A 16,527-nucleotide genomic window follows, 5' to 3' on the forward strand; every position below is an offset into this window, starting at 1 on the left:
CCATCTTCCAACAGTGTCATGGACGCGTCCTATGAGATCGCCACGAAAGTGCATCGTTAAGAACACCTGGCTAATTTTGTCTTGGTACGTTCTTGTATACTGAACAAGTAAAATGATGCTTAAACTACTTCAAAAATTTTCAAATTAAAAAAATTTAAAATGCCAAGGTTATAAAATAATTATGTTAATTTAATTTTAATATGTTCAAACATCCATATCCGTTATTTCCACATTTTTTTTTTCTCACAGACTGCTAATTATAAATATTTATCACGTCTTCCAAAGGTCAAAACGGTATCAGTTTGTCTTTAAATAAACGAAAATAGGTTAAGAAATAGACTAAAAGTCGTGTCAATATTTATTATTATTTTGTTGTTACACAGGAAGACTTTCTTTTTCATTTTGAGGGTCCATTCGGAGATCAATCGTTTGTTGTCGTTTTCTCGTCAAACCGTGATTTTTGTTGTAAAGACAATAATGTTGAGCCATAAAGAAAAAGTCAAATAAAAGTGATAAAACTCCTAACCACAGTTTCGTTGGATTTTCTAAAATCCATTCCCATTTTTCTAGAAATAATGAAGTTAGACGTAAATTTTTGATGTTAAAAAAATATTATTTACCGTAATTGTAAGCATTCAAAAACATTTGCAAAGTACAAAATATTCCACCAGCAACATCTAAAAGAACCATTCCTATACTCCAACCATCCGTGCTTTTTCTTTGGTAATTCATAATGGCTTGAGGACCATATTTACAAATCGTAACGGTCAATTTTATGTACGACATAATGTATAAGAAATCCAACCATAATATATAATTAACGAAACATAGAATCATTGTAACCACTGTGATTATCCCGGTAACAACATGAAAAGCGTAACCGAACCAGGAAATTGTTTGGTCACCTTTATCGTACCAAAAACATTGGAGGCATGTGTATATTGTAAGAATTAAAGCATGAATTGTAAAAAAAATATCGTTTGGTAGGACGGAAACTATACTAAAAGGGTATCTTTCAGCATATTGAGCCTAAAAAAATAGGAAATAGGAAAAATATATAAACTTAATTCAAAAAACTTACCCTAATTTCAGGAATGTAGTATAATCCCAAATTAAATGCTGCATAGCAAACATATCCTGTTAGATTTATTACTAAAAAGTCGAAGTTTAAACCTATAACACTAAAAAAATCAATTTGTTAAAAATGTTTTTTTTTTATTAAAAAATAAATGCTTTTAATGATAAGTAGTAAACATTTTATAATTTCATACCATACACCTCCACAACAAATTGATCAAATTGGCATAAATAATGGTGATGAAAGTGGCATCTTGTTAAATGTGGCACATAAAGGATAAAGTTAAGGTTTTCTTGAATGATTAATGCTTTGCGAACCTCAGTTTATTTAAAAGTCAAAAAACGACTTGCAATTAACGAATTATGAATTAACAATGCACAACAAATAGAATTTTGGATATCAGGGTGTCGACATAAGCAAGAGCTGCAAACAACCACAGTAATGGCAAAAATAACAAGCAAAAGTACAACATATAAGAAAACAGCTGGTAGAAAAGACGATCATGAATGAGCGATAGTAGAATAGCTCAGAACTTATCCACAAAGACCTTATACCTACAGAGACTTAGTGAAAAAATATATGCAAATCCGATTCAACAGGCACAAATTAAAATATGTATATCAATTGCGGTCGAGGAAGCCGAAGAATACAAAACCCACTAGAGGTGGGTGGTTCAACTAGAGATGAAAGGATTAATAAATGAAAAATAAGTATATCTAGGGTACAGATCTCAGTCCATAACACTTGAGGAATAGAAACCATAGAAGAATGAAAAATCTAACCCGGAAATAACTATTTTGTTTTATAATAAAGCTAAATTTAGCTTTAATGTCGTCAATAAACTTTGTGAAAGCTACAACGTGAGCAGATCGACGAGAAAGATTCTTACAGATGGTGATTTTTAGTCACCTGTTGAATGTAGTTCCAATAAATTCAAGAGAAATTTTCCTGCTTAACAATAATGTATTGTATTTGAAGATATTGCTTCCCCTTTGACTTATAAAACATGCTTGAAAAATATAAATCTCCTATTGTTAAAGAGCAGAAATTCTAAGGTCGATTCAACAATAGCCAAACAACAACGCATTTAGCGATATTATTACTTTATGTTATAATTACTGTTAGCAGAAGACCACAAATGAGTTGTAGAAGACAAGACTACTTACTCCTTGCAGAACATTGTCTAGATTCTGCTGATAGAAGATTAACCCTAGAAAGATAGTCATGTTGTGATGTACGTAAAAGATAATGATGTTTAAGATTGACCTACGAGTCAATATGAAACAATAAATACCAAAATGTATATCTCCATGGATGGAGAAGTGTGTTGTTGTGGTCGATTCGAGATTTCATCCATTCTTCCTGTTGGGTCCTTTTGGAAACGAGCAAGATCTCTTACCATGATATCTTACCAAGATCTCACCTAGCATCTTCAGTGCGTTGTCGTTGTCTCCTGTTGGCAGACTACGACAACGCGCTATATTTATTTATTTATATAAAAAAACAGAAACTTTAAGTGCGTCAATTTGACTCAGACTATGTTCCTAGGGTTAAAATAGAGTTAAATACTTTTAAATAGAAGACTAGATCATGTAATCATATCTAAATATATGTTCAAAGCTAGATACAGTTAATAGAAATCTGGAAAATGCTTTCAGCACACTACTTATCTTTTACAGATGGAGAAATATTCCCCTTATATGTAAAAGACAAAATACAACTTACAGAAGGCTAGACTGCTAAAGGAATTCTTGATACTGGCAAAGGAAATCTTTATTGTGCTTGTAAAGGACCAAATGATTCAAGCACAAGACAATACATTTCTTGTAGGTTACTAAATAATGCTAATGGAAAACTAGACTGCCAATAGAAGATTAGATATATTTTTGTATTAGACTGTTCGAAGAGGACAAGATACTGGCAATGAAATACTGGATACGGCTAATACAGACCTAGAAGTTGCAAATAGAAGACTAGATGTTGTCAGACGACTAAATCCTGCTTGCAGAAGATTAAATACTATATGCAAAAAACTAGATTCTGCCAATAGAAGACTACTGACAAAGAACTAGTAATTGCTGGCAGAGGGCTAAATACTTCTTACAGAACTCTACATACTTCTAATAGAAGACCTTGATATTCTCATCGTAAGCACATATATGGTTAATATAGCCCACAGTAAGGTTAGATGTAAGATATAAGACATTTAGATGTAAGACGGCTCCGAGTACCAAATATGCTGCAGCAGTTTTATAGACATAACGACTTTCGTTTCAAGTGTTTACTTTATATGTGTTGTATTATTATGAAATATGATGAAAAGTACATAGTTATCAATTCATGTTAAAAATTGAGCTTAAACTTGGCGTGTTTCAATTAAGCTTATTTATTATTGGAATTGAATATTAAAAAAATATTTCTTACCTTTTTCTTTTGTAGTTTTCCCAAATTTGAGGATAAAACGATATGGACCAAGCTAAAAAGTAAGCCCAACCCATAATCAATGATATAACTTCAACCGATTGATTTTTATAGACTTGAACCCGTATGAAAGCTTGATTCGAGCTATCAACAAAAAAATATGTAAATAATAATTTAAAAAAAATTAATTATAATTTACCTTGATGATTCGTTTGTAAATAAAAGAGTTTCTCCTGCTTTAAGAGCACGTATACTAACATTTTGAATTTTAAAATCATTCTCTGTATCATTGGGGTCTCCATAAGGAGTTACTTCTAATATTCCAGTATGTTCTACAATAAATCTTATGTTTGTATCTGTTAAATTTCTGGAAAATAAAAATTATAAGCATTTTAGTAATGAAAAAAAATAACAAAGGCTTTTTCTTTTTATTTAAGGAGTTTATCAGTTGAACTTAGATAAATTTAAAATTTTTATATTACTTTTAACGACCAAACCATTTATTACAACGGTAATTAATTAAATAGCATTGTTGTGTTGTCTGGGTAATTTACGTTAGGAAAACAATACAAATTGCATCAGACGGAAACTGAAAATTATTTCCGATCGATTTAGAAGCGGTTCGAATCAAAATTATCGTATAGATAACAAGAGTGTAAATCCCCTCAAGGGACAGCGGATACAAACCGAAAATTTAATGAGGGTTATTTTTGGAGCTGTTTTGATTTGATTAGTATGGTAATTGGATAACTGAACCGAATGGTACACCTACAAATTTGTTGTGCGCACGTGCCACAACCGTCCACCCGTATTGTATGCAATTCATGGATGTAGATTCTTTTGAAAAGTAGTACCTGAAAACTTGTTTACCACGGCCTCCGCTCAACTTGCCGTTTGAGTATTAAGTCTGAAGCCCCTTTACGGGGGTTTTCGCAATGGCAGATCAAAGTATGGTAAAAGCGGGCTGCAAGTTCCTGTTAAATCGCACCCCGCCGAAAAAGGAGGTCCATAAACACAAATGGTTTCTGTGAAGTTTCGCAAAAGGTTCCCTTCCTCATTCGTAATAGGAACTGCACCGCGCTTACATTATACTCTGGCATTTAGCCTGGTTTCTAAGACCCCGTGCGTATTTAAAAATTCAAACGAAATGAAAAAAGGAAAAGTATATAAGCTACAAAAGGCTAAAAAATCTTTACCTTATTATTAACTGTATCACTTTGGTTTCGTCTGTTAATAAATTGAGATTCTTCTCTGCAAACTCAAGGTTACATTCTCCAAGGTTAACTATAAATTAAACAAGAAAATAAATCAGTTTCATTATCGTGAAAAAGACACCGCACTTCCTGTACTTCACTTGATATTTATCTTAATTTACAGTAATCTTTAATCAAAAGTTGAAGCACTTTTAATCACTTTTCTTCTTATGATTCATTTTAAAAATCTATTTCTAATTTTAATTGGCACACATTCCTCGATTAAAAGATGAAAACTTCCAAATGGTTTGATTTCCAAGAATTTAAATGTGTTCGTATTTTTAAATTTATAAAAGCAAAAAAGAATCAATCGTCACTCACCTAACAGTAGAATAAATACACTACAACAAAAAATAACACTCTTTGATGAACACATCGTTTCTATTTTCGTTTGAACAGGCCGAAGAAGATACGTATACAAATAAATATATAGAAAAAAATCTGTCTTTGTACGATTCACTTAAAGTACCGCTTCGTTAGGTACTACGGTATTTATGTGAAATGCACAGCTTGATAAGGACAACTAAGTAAGAGAGTGGGGTTGGGACCTCTACTCAACTTTTAGATAAAGACCAATGATAAACTCACAAGAACAACATGCTTATAAACGATGATATTCAAAAAAAAGGAATCTGTTTTGTCTCAAAAACTGTCTTGTTTTAAAACCATTAATATAAATGAATATTAATGTATTCATACGAGACAGTTTAAACGTTTTAAAAATTCATAACGTCCGGGAATATGACGTCACATAATGCAATATAACGTCACGAATTTGTATGATGAAACATTGAGGATTCATTGCGATCTCTAAATTTTTGCAACGTAATCATTAATGGTTGTAGATTTTAATTGATATTATTTGTAGATTAAAATGATTAGATAAGATTTTTAATTTTTAACGGAACTGGGTGTTTACTTATATCCGGGAATTACTTCGATATATATAGGTTATTAATTAATTTAATTAAATAGTATCTTTTAAATAGATCAGAACAAAAATTATAAATTAAGTCAAGTCTACACATAATCGTTCGTGCTAATTGAATAATGACTGTGATGTAGGTAGCAGGCTATTAAAACTTATTGTTGGCGGTCGTCAATTTAACTCATAAAAGAAACATACCAATAAAATACTTTTACGAACTTACATGCATGATTAGGATATAAACTAGATTAAGCCATAATTAAAAAAAATTAACCCAGAATGAGAAAAGAATATTTTACATTTGCTTTTATCAGTATATTAAGCAAATATTGGATCGGCATTTTAAGTAATTTAACTATAAAGCAGAAAATTTTGTTTAGCTGATATTTTAGTCATTATTTAAAATAAATCAAAAATTAATTTCTGGTTTTTAAGTCCTGGTCAAATTCTTATCAGGAAAATTGCCATTGTCATTTAAAGTCGATATTTATGATAAGCACACTTTTCTACAAATAATGAGCACTTAACTGTAAATTCTTTGCTTCGTTACAAGTACGAAAAGATTTGTAGCTAAAAAATGAAAAAGCCATCTTGTTTATTGCGACAAGGGCGAATTTCCATTGAGAGAATGAACGATAATATTCCGTTTGTTGGTATAGCTGAAGGGGAAATTTAAAGTATTGTTGAGTGGAATAACATTAATATTGCTTGAATGTTATCCCTCTTCCACTGGTCGATTCTCTAAAAGGGTTGCCGAAACCGTATCCACACATTAAGTGCACATGGGATAACGTAAACAATACGGCATGATTTGAGCAACAGGTGATATAATTCGAAGTGATTTCGTGTTATTTTACTGATTCATGTTATCAATTTCGAGCAAAGTAACAATTACCCTTAGAATGTTCGAAACAAAATCTGAATTATCTTCGGATGTGGACATAAAACCAAAAAGGAAGAAGCGTGTATTGAATAAAGCGAATCATGGTAAAGAAAGGGAGAATCTTGCAAGGCGAAAATGAAAAGAATATATCACTCATAAAAGAGCAATAAAACAGAAACCGATTGTACTTGCCGTAAGAAATGTATTTAAAAATATATTTATAAAGTAAAATTATGTGGGCGTCAGGTAGGTATCAGGCGTAGTTTTCGGCAATTTCAAACAGATCCACTCATCTTTTGTATATCATGCAATTTTATTAAGAGTATAAGTAGGATTAAAGCCTGTTGAAACGCTTTCTTGAGCACTTCAATTCCTACAGCGTTTTTTTAAAATTGTGAAAAACAAAATGTTGCCTTTGGATCAAAAAGGTAGACATCAAAACTGTGGCAATACGAACAAGCATCCTAAAAAGTCATTGTAAAGAAGCAAATCACGTATTCTATATTAAAAATACCTTGATTAAAGAGATGTCGTAAAATACGAGTTTTAGTTGAAATATGTCAGAGAAAACTAGCTAAAATTTTGTAAGACCATAGGTGGACGTGAGCTTACCGTTTTAGTGTATTTATTTGTTTTTTACATTTTCGTACATTTTACGGTTTGAAACGCGCCAATATTATTCTGATGGATTATTCTGACGCTGTTTCGTAGAGGGGTTTGGCAGTGACGATAGTGTTGCTAACGAAACGTTCCAACCCAAAGCGTTAAAAAGCAAGTTTTTTGGACAATTTGTTCTGTACTTTTTTATTTTTTGTAACATGCAAAATCTGAGAACACTGCCACTTTCCGGTTTTTAGAATTATAATTCTTCGTAGTCCGCTACAGCTGCTGCAGGTATCCCTGCTTTTTCGCGTTCTACGACTGCTGCAAATGAAAACATTTTTAACAAAAGTAAGTGCAAGTAGATCTATTTGGGGGTACATTTCACTTCCAGAAATTAGTCTAGAAGCACCGATAAAATTTATCTATAAATTGCTCGACAAAACACTTACTGGAATACATTACAGACTCAATAATCTTATACGCATATACATAAAAGGAATCACTGCAGAACAACATCTATTGGTATAATTCGAAAAAGTCAACAAAAATAGGGCTATAAGATATTTTGTCTTGCAGCTGGTATCATATCCAATTTTGAAGTATATTAGGGTGTAACAAGACAACCATACTACCTACCTGATATTATTTCTAGTAATGTAGTTCGCTTAGACAAGCGTATTTCCAAGTACCAAAATTTTTAATTGTTTTACGATAATTGGTTATGCAGCCCAGAGTACTCAACTGCTCGCACAAATTGAGTTCAATGTAATAATTTGCCGCACTGAAGGAAAAAGGACAAAGTAGTTACGTTTAGTAACCAGAAGTAATTATTTTTTTCATTTGATGGATATGTCCCTCGTAATTACCTGGTTTCTGTATTTTGATATAAAAACATCACCGTAGTAAAACTAACTGTAATTTTTCGACTTCAAAATAGCAATTACACATACTTTATGTTCGGATTGAAAATCAAGTAAATGAGGTCGCCCTTCTTCCAGTACTGTAAAGGATGTCCCAATTTCGTTGTCCGCATAGGCTATCTCCGAAATGAAAAGATATAGAAAAAAAGTAGCTTACATGTCATGATCTCGTTTTTCGAGAAAATGCTAATACCGACAACTGCGAACAGCTATCGTCTATTGTTTTCGCCCTATCGGCAAAAATGGAAATTTTCCGAAAACGACAATCGCGGATATCTCACTTATTATCAAAGATGGAGTATTATAAATAAAACATCGCTCGGCATTAGCATTTTCTCGAAAAACGAGATCATGACATGTAAGCTACTTTTTTTCTATCTCATTTAGTTTCGAAGATAGCCTATGCGGACAACGAAATTGGGACACCTGTACTGTCACAACCGAAAAGCAAAAGTAAATTGCCTTCAAATCGGCCAAATACTGATTGTCGCCTTGATCAAACGGACCACTGGTCTAATTACGAACCAATGATTGGGAGATGTAAGCACCAGAAGTGTAAGAACATTACAATTTATAATTACTTATACATATATCTGAAGAAGATACGCCACATTTAATAAATCAATTGAAATTAATTGAACGTATTCTCAGTTTATCAAAAACTCAGGCTGAAATATTAGGATCTAAACTTTCAAAATGGAAGTTGTCAGCGCTGCGAACTTTAGTACTCCAGTGGGTAAACATTTTATTCTCATTTTGGATATTATGATGATGAACAATTTTTTAAATTAATGTACCTCCTTTAAATACATAACTTTAATTTCACCTTTATTTTTAAGTACGTGGATTTTCAGTTATACGGTTTGTTTTAACCGCGTTGAGTTATCATGTACAGTGTGTTAATTAATTATCGTACCCGACGTCATCATTGCAAGTATGCAACCAATATCACATTATTGGTATTGCTATACGCGATTTACGTATGATGATTTACTGTGATGTTGGTTGCATATTTGCAATGATGACGTCGGGTACGATAATTAATTAACACACTGTAGTTATTATGTGCATTTGTAGTTTACTGTGGAGACTAAAGTTAACTCATTTATGCCTTTTGGGCACTAAAGTCATCAAAAATGATGATCAGACCGTTATCTTGGACTAGTATACTAAACCTATAAAGTGTAGTAGATTGTTAAATATTCAGTCTAATCATCCTATTAATGAAAAGGTTAACACTGATGTTACTATGCGTAATAGAAGTAAATTAACTTCCAATCACGTGTTTTGATAAAGTAATAAGAAAAGATTGATCAGTATTTTTATCAATAATGGTTTTCACTTCGTCTTCTTGGTTTTATCCTTAACCATAACAGTAATGCAATTAATATTACTAACCGCGTACCTTCATTACATGCAGTAAGTCGAACTCAGATGACTAAATATATACAAATCCCTTATTTCTTCAGGTGAGTAAAATATTAGGATCAAGGTTGCAATAACGGAAGTTGTTAACTCCGGGTACACGTATTTCTGTACGTGTTTCTGTACACTTTTGTAGAGGGCTGATCTCAAATTAGTTGCAATTCTGTTTATTCTACAACTTGGATTCATAAAGTATTGCTGATTCTTTTGTGAATCGAGTGTCTTCAATCGAAGAAGGTTGCTCTATACACTCCAATACACTCCTGGGGAAAAGCATGTAGTCCATAATTCGCTGGCGGGACCTCATAAAATATTTTTACCACCATTACGTATAAAAGTAGGCGTGATGCAGAATTTTATCAAAGCATGCGATAAAGAGGAAACAGAATTTCGATACTTAAGGGTGCGTTTACGTTGGAGCTGCGATAAACGATACTAGCAAAATAACGAAATTGTTGTCATAGTTTTATATGCAAGTGTTTATATTGGAGCGACGAATTGTCACAAGCTTAACAGCCGACTAACGATAAGAGCGACGCTAATTGTATTCCCTATTTTCTTTGCTATTATCAGATGTGGTCGGCATGGATATCGACTGTTTAATTAGTGACATTTTTGTTAGATCCCCCTTGTAGGACCAAAAAGATAAAAATTACCACAACAGATTTGTTCTGACAAATCGTTTTCAATTCATTTTGCGCAGCTCTTATCGCTGCTCTCATTGTTGTTCTTATCGTTTATCGCAGCTCTCGTTCCAATATAAACACCTGCATATAAAACTATGACAACAATTACGTTGTTTTGGTAGTATCGTCGCTATTATCGTTTATCTCAGCTCCAACGTAAACACACCCTTAGACAAACATTTCTTAGTATAATCAACGCATAACTAAAACACAACATCGAGCTTTTGACGTACTCTTAAGCGATTTAGAACTGTCTGCTTTGAATGTATTTAACAGTATAATAGAATTTCATAAGAAATAAAGAATCTGAAGATCAATGGGAAATTGTTAGTGAATTCATGTATTTTCTATAAAATTTCAGTCTGATGACTGTAATGATCAAGTTAAATTAAATTAATTTTATTTTATCCAAAGTTCACAACTTTACAATTTTAGACGTATATTTGGATAATTTTCTTGTTGAAGTATGTGACATGGACAGAGTATCGTCGGCTATATAAATATGTTCATTATTCCCACTATGCATAAGGCTTACTACAAAACTAGAGAAACATTCTCAAACCACCACAGAACCACTGCTATGTTTTAATCTTTAAAGTTAAACTTGGATTTTCTGCTTATTCCACTGGATTTTCAAGGACGTCCAAACATTTTTCCAGTTCTACAAGTCATATCTCACGACATTTAATAATTTGCTATATCACACATTTGTCTTCAAATCTAATCTTACCTTTTATTTTGCTTCTATTGGTCATGAAGTTTAAATATTTTAGCAAAGTTGTTTTGTATTTTTCTTATCAAAATGTTGTCATTAAGGGCTTTTTGAAATCATGACGACACAATTACTACATAATACACATAATCATAATAAAGTAAAAATATTCTTTTAAAAATTAATTTATGTGTATATAGGATTTTCATTTGGCTTAAATCTTTTGAACCATCTATAAAGAAAAACTCTTTGATGTTTTATAATAAAAATTTAATGGAGATCATATTGTTTGAAGGTTCGTTTTCGAATAAACACTCGTTTTACTAATGAAAAATTTCTCGTCGTTGAGCATTGTTTCGCTTTCAGGATTAGCATCCTCTCGGTGCCTATAAAACCCATAATGTTGAAGAATAAACACCACATCGAAAACTATCGTTAAAACACCAAGCCAAAACTTCGTTGGATTTTCAATTAAACCTTCCCATTCGTCGTAATTATAAGCGTTCAAACCCATTTGAAGAATACTAAGTATTCCACCGCCTAAATCCCATAAGATGTTATAAATGTTCCATCCAACAGTACTTTTTCTTTTGTAATTCATGTAAACCTAAAATTATAAAAATGTGAATTAAAAAAAAACTTTTTGAATTTGTAATTTACCTGCGGAAAATATTTCGTAATTGTTATTGATAATTTTATGTAAGAACAAGCGTACATAAAATCCAACCAAGACATATAATTAAAATTAGCAAGGATTAAAGCAACAATAAATATCGTCGCAAATATAGAATGAAATCCTTTTCCGATTATCGATATCCTCTGACTTCTTCTCTCGTATATCATGCATTGAACGCAATACACGATGGTTAATAGCAGGCCATGTAGGGCAAACACTATATCTTGAATTAGAATAGTGATGACACTTGTTGGATACCGAGCGCTATATTGTTCCTGAAATCGTCGTACCATGAATTATGAGTAATAGTCCTTCGGGACCACTTACCCTTATCACTGGAATCGCGTATAAACCGACGTTGAATATGGAGTAACACAGAAACCCGACAAAATTTAACGAAACAAAATCGAAATTGAGTCCAACAACACTAAAAAACCGAATGTTTTAAATAAATTTAATAAACACTAGAGTTATGTAAATTTAAATGAATGGAAATTATAAATCAATTCAACTCAATTTAAAATTTATAGAGTCAAAAGGATTTTCATTATTGTGCGTTAAATCAAAATAATTTTTCTACAATAGGTGTAATATTTCGTTAAAATAAACAAATATATTTATTTATTCATTATTATAATGAATCTTTTAGAATTAATTAAAAATTCTTTCGTTTAAAAATAATTGTATAGGCAACTGAAAATAATGATGTATTATTAAAGTTGTATATTATTAGGTAAAACCTCGATATAACGGATTAATACGAATAGTATTTGTGTTCAGTGTTTGTTGTGGCTAAAAGTTCGTTATATAAAAAAGTTTTAATTTGCACTTTATACTGTTTGAATAAAGAATTTTAATGCACACAAATTAGAACAGCTATCCACAACCGTTGCGTTCTGTGTTGGTTATTCTACTTTTAGTTCAATAAAAATATTCAACAATCTAACGCTGATTGCCTAACTTCATTTCTCCGTAAAGGGATAGAAAACGTAATTGATCAATACCTTAGGAATGGAGTGCTTGTCACTAATCCACTCAACCCTAGTCAACATCCTTACCAGAAAGCAAAATCAACAATTACTGCTCTCCATGCTTTGACTAGCACTTTAGAGGAGGCAATTGCAACCAAAGACATAGCCCCATGTGCTTTCAAAGCATTTGAGTAAAAAGCTCGAATTTTTGGAAGATAATTTGTGTAATGTTACCAAGTGTACACGTCCTGTACTCAAACGTAAACTCTCTCATTTCAAATCAGATTTCAAGAAGAAATGGATAGTTGCTCTAAATTATAGAGATGTGTTTGAAAATAAGAATAGTAGTTACCAGGTGTAGTTGTTTTACCGGTGCAGAGATCAGCTTCAGAGCAACCTGTTGACGACCACTGCAATCATTTTTGGAATCCAGTGAGTGCACTAAAAGGAGAAAAACAAAAAAACTGCGGGAAGAAACAGATACTGATAAATTGTTATATGCGACACAAATGACCTTGAGGGCCAGTGGTAAAGTAGATGCTTTCAACATTTTAAAAGAAGTAACAAGATCACCAGAAAGAGCATCTAAATTCCTTAAATCGACTGCTAAAGCACATAACATCCGGCAACTGTCTCCTACAGAACCTCTATCACTGTTTGTGGAGGGAGGCTTTACAAGAAGACAATACAATCTTGTGAAAAATGCGGATAAGGAATGCTTTCCATGTTATTCCGTACTACAAGAGGCAAAAAAACAATGTTATCCCAAACCCGAGGCATTTCATGTGACATCCACATGTGCTGAAGTGAAACTTCAAGCCATACTTGACCACACATGTTCACGGCTATGTCAGTCACGGAAGGAAATTATTGAAACATGCAATGAAGAAGATCGAACTAATTTAGAGTTGGTTTCCAAATGGGGCTGTGACGGATCCCAGCCGCAAACAGAAATTTGAAAATGAAACTAACTTCGATGGGAATATCTTTTAGAGCTCTTTTGTACCACTCAGATTAAGTGTCAAATATGGCAAAATATTGTGGCAAAACTCAGTACCATCGTTCCCCCAGATATTGTCGACCAATAAGAATAACGTTTGTTAAAGAATCAAAAGATATCGTCAATGACGAAACCCAATATATAAATAACCAAATAAATGACTTACAAAAAACTCAAATATTGTTAAAAAGTGGACCTGATGTTGTAGTTAGTCACACATTGTTGTTTACAATGATTGATGGGAAGATATGTAATGCTGTAACTAACACAGCTTCAAAAGATTTCAACAACCTATCGGACAAGAAAGATGTAAACCCAGCATCACTACAACTAGGGATATCTGTTCTCCATGCAAAGATACGCATATTCGAGTCCAGTCTTCACCTGTCATATAAAATTCCAATTCTAAAATAGCAGGCAAGGTCTGATGAAGATAAAAGAATTATAACAGAGACAAAAAAAATATTGAAAGGAAATGGGCCTCCTTGTCGACATTCCAAAAGCAGGTTTCGGAAATACCAATGATGGAAACACTGCTAGGAGATTTTTTCAGGACCCAACATTGAGCAGTCAAATTACAGGAGTAAACAAAACATTGATGGAGAGGTTAAAAATAATATTGGAGGCCATATGCAGCGGATATGAAATTGATATTTGTAAATTCGAAAAATATACCATAGAAACAGCTAAACTGTACATAAGTTTATACAGCTGGCATCTGATGACCCCAACTATGCACAAAATTTTAGTGCATGGTACAGATATCATTTCGCATGCTTTGTTACCGATTGGACAACTTTCAGAGGAGGCTGCTGAAGCCAGAAATAAACATTTTCGAGCATATCGGCAAGGTTTTGCAAGAAAATTTGCACGAGAAATATGCAATAAAAACATTATAAATCGATTACTGCTGAGTTCGGATCCTATGTTAACAAGTATACGTCCGTTATCAAAAAAATCATCGAAGCCTTTACTAACTACTTAATTAACTACCGTTAATATTTTATTCGTTATATTCGCAGTCCGTTCTAACGAGGTGCGTTATATCGAGGTTTTTCAGTACTATTTTTATATTTATCAACAAAATGAGTGAGTATTTTATTATTATTTATCATTATATTCGTTACATCCTCATAAATTATTAATCTGTTTCTAATCGACTATAATGACGTTAATTTATTTAAAACCATCAATCATCAGTACATTTATTTATCAATAACCGCATTAAAGAAAACCCATAAATACGTCAGTCAATATTTAAAAATTGATTTATAATTTCTTTATATTAAGATAAAATAATAATTAATCATTATTGATTTTGAGTTTCACCTTTTCCTATGATAATTGGTCCAAACTTGCGGATAAAACGACATTGACCAAGCAAAAAAGTACATCCAACCAATCACCTCAGATAAGCTAACGATCAAATCGCTTTTATGCACATTTATTATTGTAAAACCTCCGCTAATACTAAAAAAGAAATAAAAAAATATAATTCAAATTTTATTAATTAAAAGAAATTTACTTTGAAACCGTATTATTATAATTAGATAATATCCTTGTTATCACATCTGATTTTCCAGGATGTAATCCTTTGACAGTTAAAAGAACAGGATCCTGTGAATTCACATCGAGAGATTCCGGGTTGACTCGAATTAAAGATAAATTTTCAACTAAAAAATAGATGGTCACGTTGTCGTGTTTATCAGGGATTCTGAAATTAAAAGACCGAAAAAAAAATCATGTTGAGCGATTGTATAGGGATTATTTACTTAACGAGCAGTTAATTTACCCGTTTATCAGCGGATTTCTGTGATTAGTTTTCGAAATAAGTTAATTTTACCTTTATTAATTTATATTTATATTTTTTATTTTGTTGACAACGGCGGATTATGAATGACGGCTGAAAAAAATTAGCGTTAACATATACCGCGATGGAGTAGCGATAAAAAATTTACAAAAAAAAGTTTTAATTAAAAAATCGTGTACATGGCACATTTTGTACAGTTAAAGAATGAAAGCATATTTATGCAAACTATAATAAAATTGGCTCGGTATTTTTTTTCTGTACAAAAAATTCATGCTATATTTAAAATTAAATAATATTCAATACATACTCTGGAATATATGCTATATCTTTCGATGTTGTTATGAGGATGTTGTGTATTTTCTGATCAAATCCCTCGTAAGAACTGATACCTTCAAAAATTGTAGTAAATAATCGATTATTCAAATTAACTTTTAATATTAATAATTACAATTTAATTTTAATGGAATACTTACATGTTAAAAAACACAAAAAAATTAACAAACTTGTTTTGTAAGACATTGCGTGCGATCAGTTGATTGCGTTCACGGTAAATGACGTGAAAAGTCCAACCGTTAACAGTGTATAAGCTCGTTTTTTGTAGATAAGTAATATCGTAAATCCATAGGTGTTCTGGAAAAAGTTTGTTATTCTAATAATAAATTTAGTGATGAAAGAGTACGTTCATTGAGCGAAATTACTTACACACCTCCTTCCAGGGTACGCAGTTTTATTTTCAAAAAATATTTACTTAAGATAACCAAGATATGTTCGAAAATTTCAAAACATATTGAATGGAAAGTTTCCAAAATGCACAAAAATAAATAAACTATAATAGATAAATAAGTTCATTAAAAACGCATTAAAAATTTTAGATAAAAAATGTACATGTGGTTAATTGAAGTATTTTGTTAGGTATTAGTAGTAAAAAAATTATTTCAAACTCTCGCATAATTACAAATTTGATGGTACAGGTCAATGAATAGGTTTGTATAACTCATGAGACAGGTTTCGGTCAACAAAAAGTTTAGTTAAAGGAAGGTCATTTCAATTTTTTACATTTAAAAAAAAATAGTGACAACGCAAAACATACCTGGTGTTTTACATAGCAAATAATGTTTAAGAAGTTTTCCCAATGCGGAATAAAGCATCCAAAGGTGTAGA

The 16,527-nt window shown here is 31.9% G+C and overlaps 2 protein-coding genes across 2 annotated transcripts; both read right to left on the reverse strand.

Annotated features, from left to right (window-relative positions):
* Positions 1 to 345: 345 nt before the first annotated feature.
* On the reverse strand, positions 346 to 5,273 carry LOC111426146 (cystinosin-like). Its single transcript, XM_023060525.2, has 7 exons — positions 5,074 to 5,273; positions 4,696 to 4,783; positions 3,699 to 3,866; positions 3,503 to 3,643; positions 1,082 to 1,181; positions 621 to 1,029; positions 346 to 566 (listed from the first exon to the last, which is right to left on the reverse strand). The coding sequence occupies exons 1-7, from the start codon at positions 5,126 to 5,128 to the stop codon at positions 376 to 378; spliced, it is 1,152 nt and encodes a 383-aa protein (XP_022916293.1). The 5' UTR covers positions 5,129 to 5,273; the 3' UTR covers positions 346 to 375.
* A 5,884-nt stretch (positions 5,274 to 11,157) lies between these two features.
* LOC111426105 (cystinosin-like) lies at positions 11,158 to 16,072 on the reverse strand. Its single transcript, XM_023060473.2, has 7 exons — positions 15,840 to 16,072; positions 15,674 to 15,755; positions 15,082 to 15,270; positions 14,886 to 15,026; positions 11,913 to 12,012; positions 11,570 to 11,860; positions 11,158 to 11,516 (listed from the first exon to the last, which is right to left on the reverse strand). The coding sequence occupies exons 1-7, from the start codon at positions 15,883 to 15,885 to the stop codon at positions 11,190 to 11,192; spliced, it is 1,176 nt and encodes a 391-aa protein (XP_022916241.2). The 5' UTR covers positions 15,886 to 16,072; the 3' UTR covers positions 11,158 to 11,189.
* Between the last annotated feature and the right edge of the window lie 455 nt (positions 16,073 to 16,527).

The sequence above is a fragment of the Onthophagus taurus genome, chromosome 2 (assembly GCF_036711975.1).
Source record: "Onthophagus taurus isolate NC chromosome 2, IU_Otau_3.0, whole genome shotgun sequence".
NCBI lineage: Eukaryota > Metazoa > Arthropoda > Insecta > Coleoptera > Scarabaeidae > Onthophagus > Onthophagus taurus.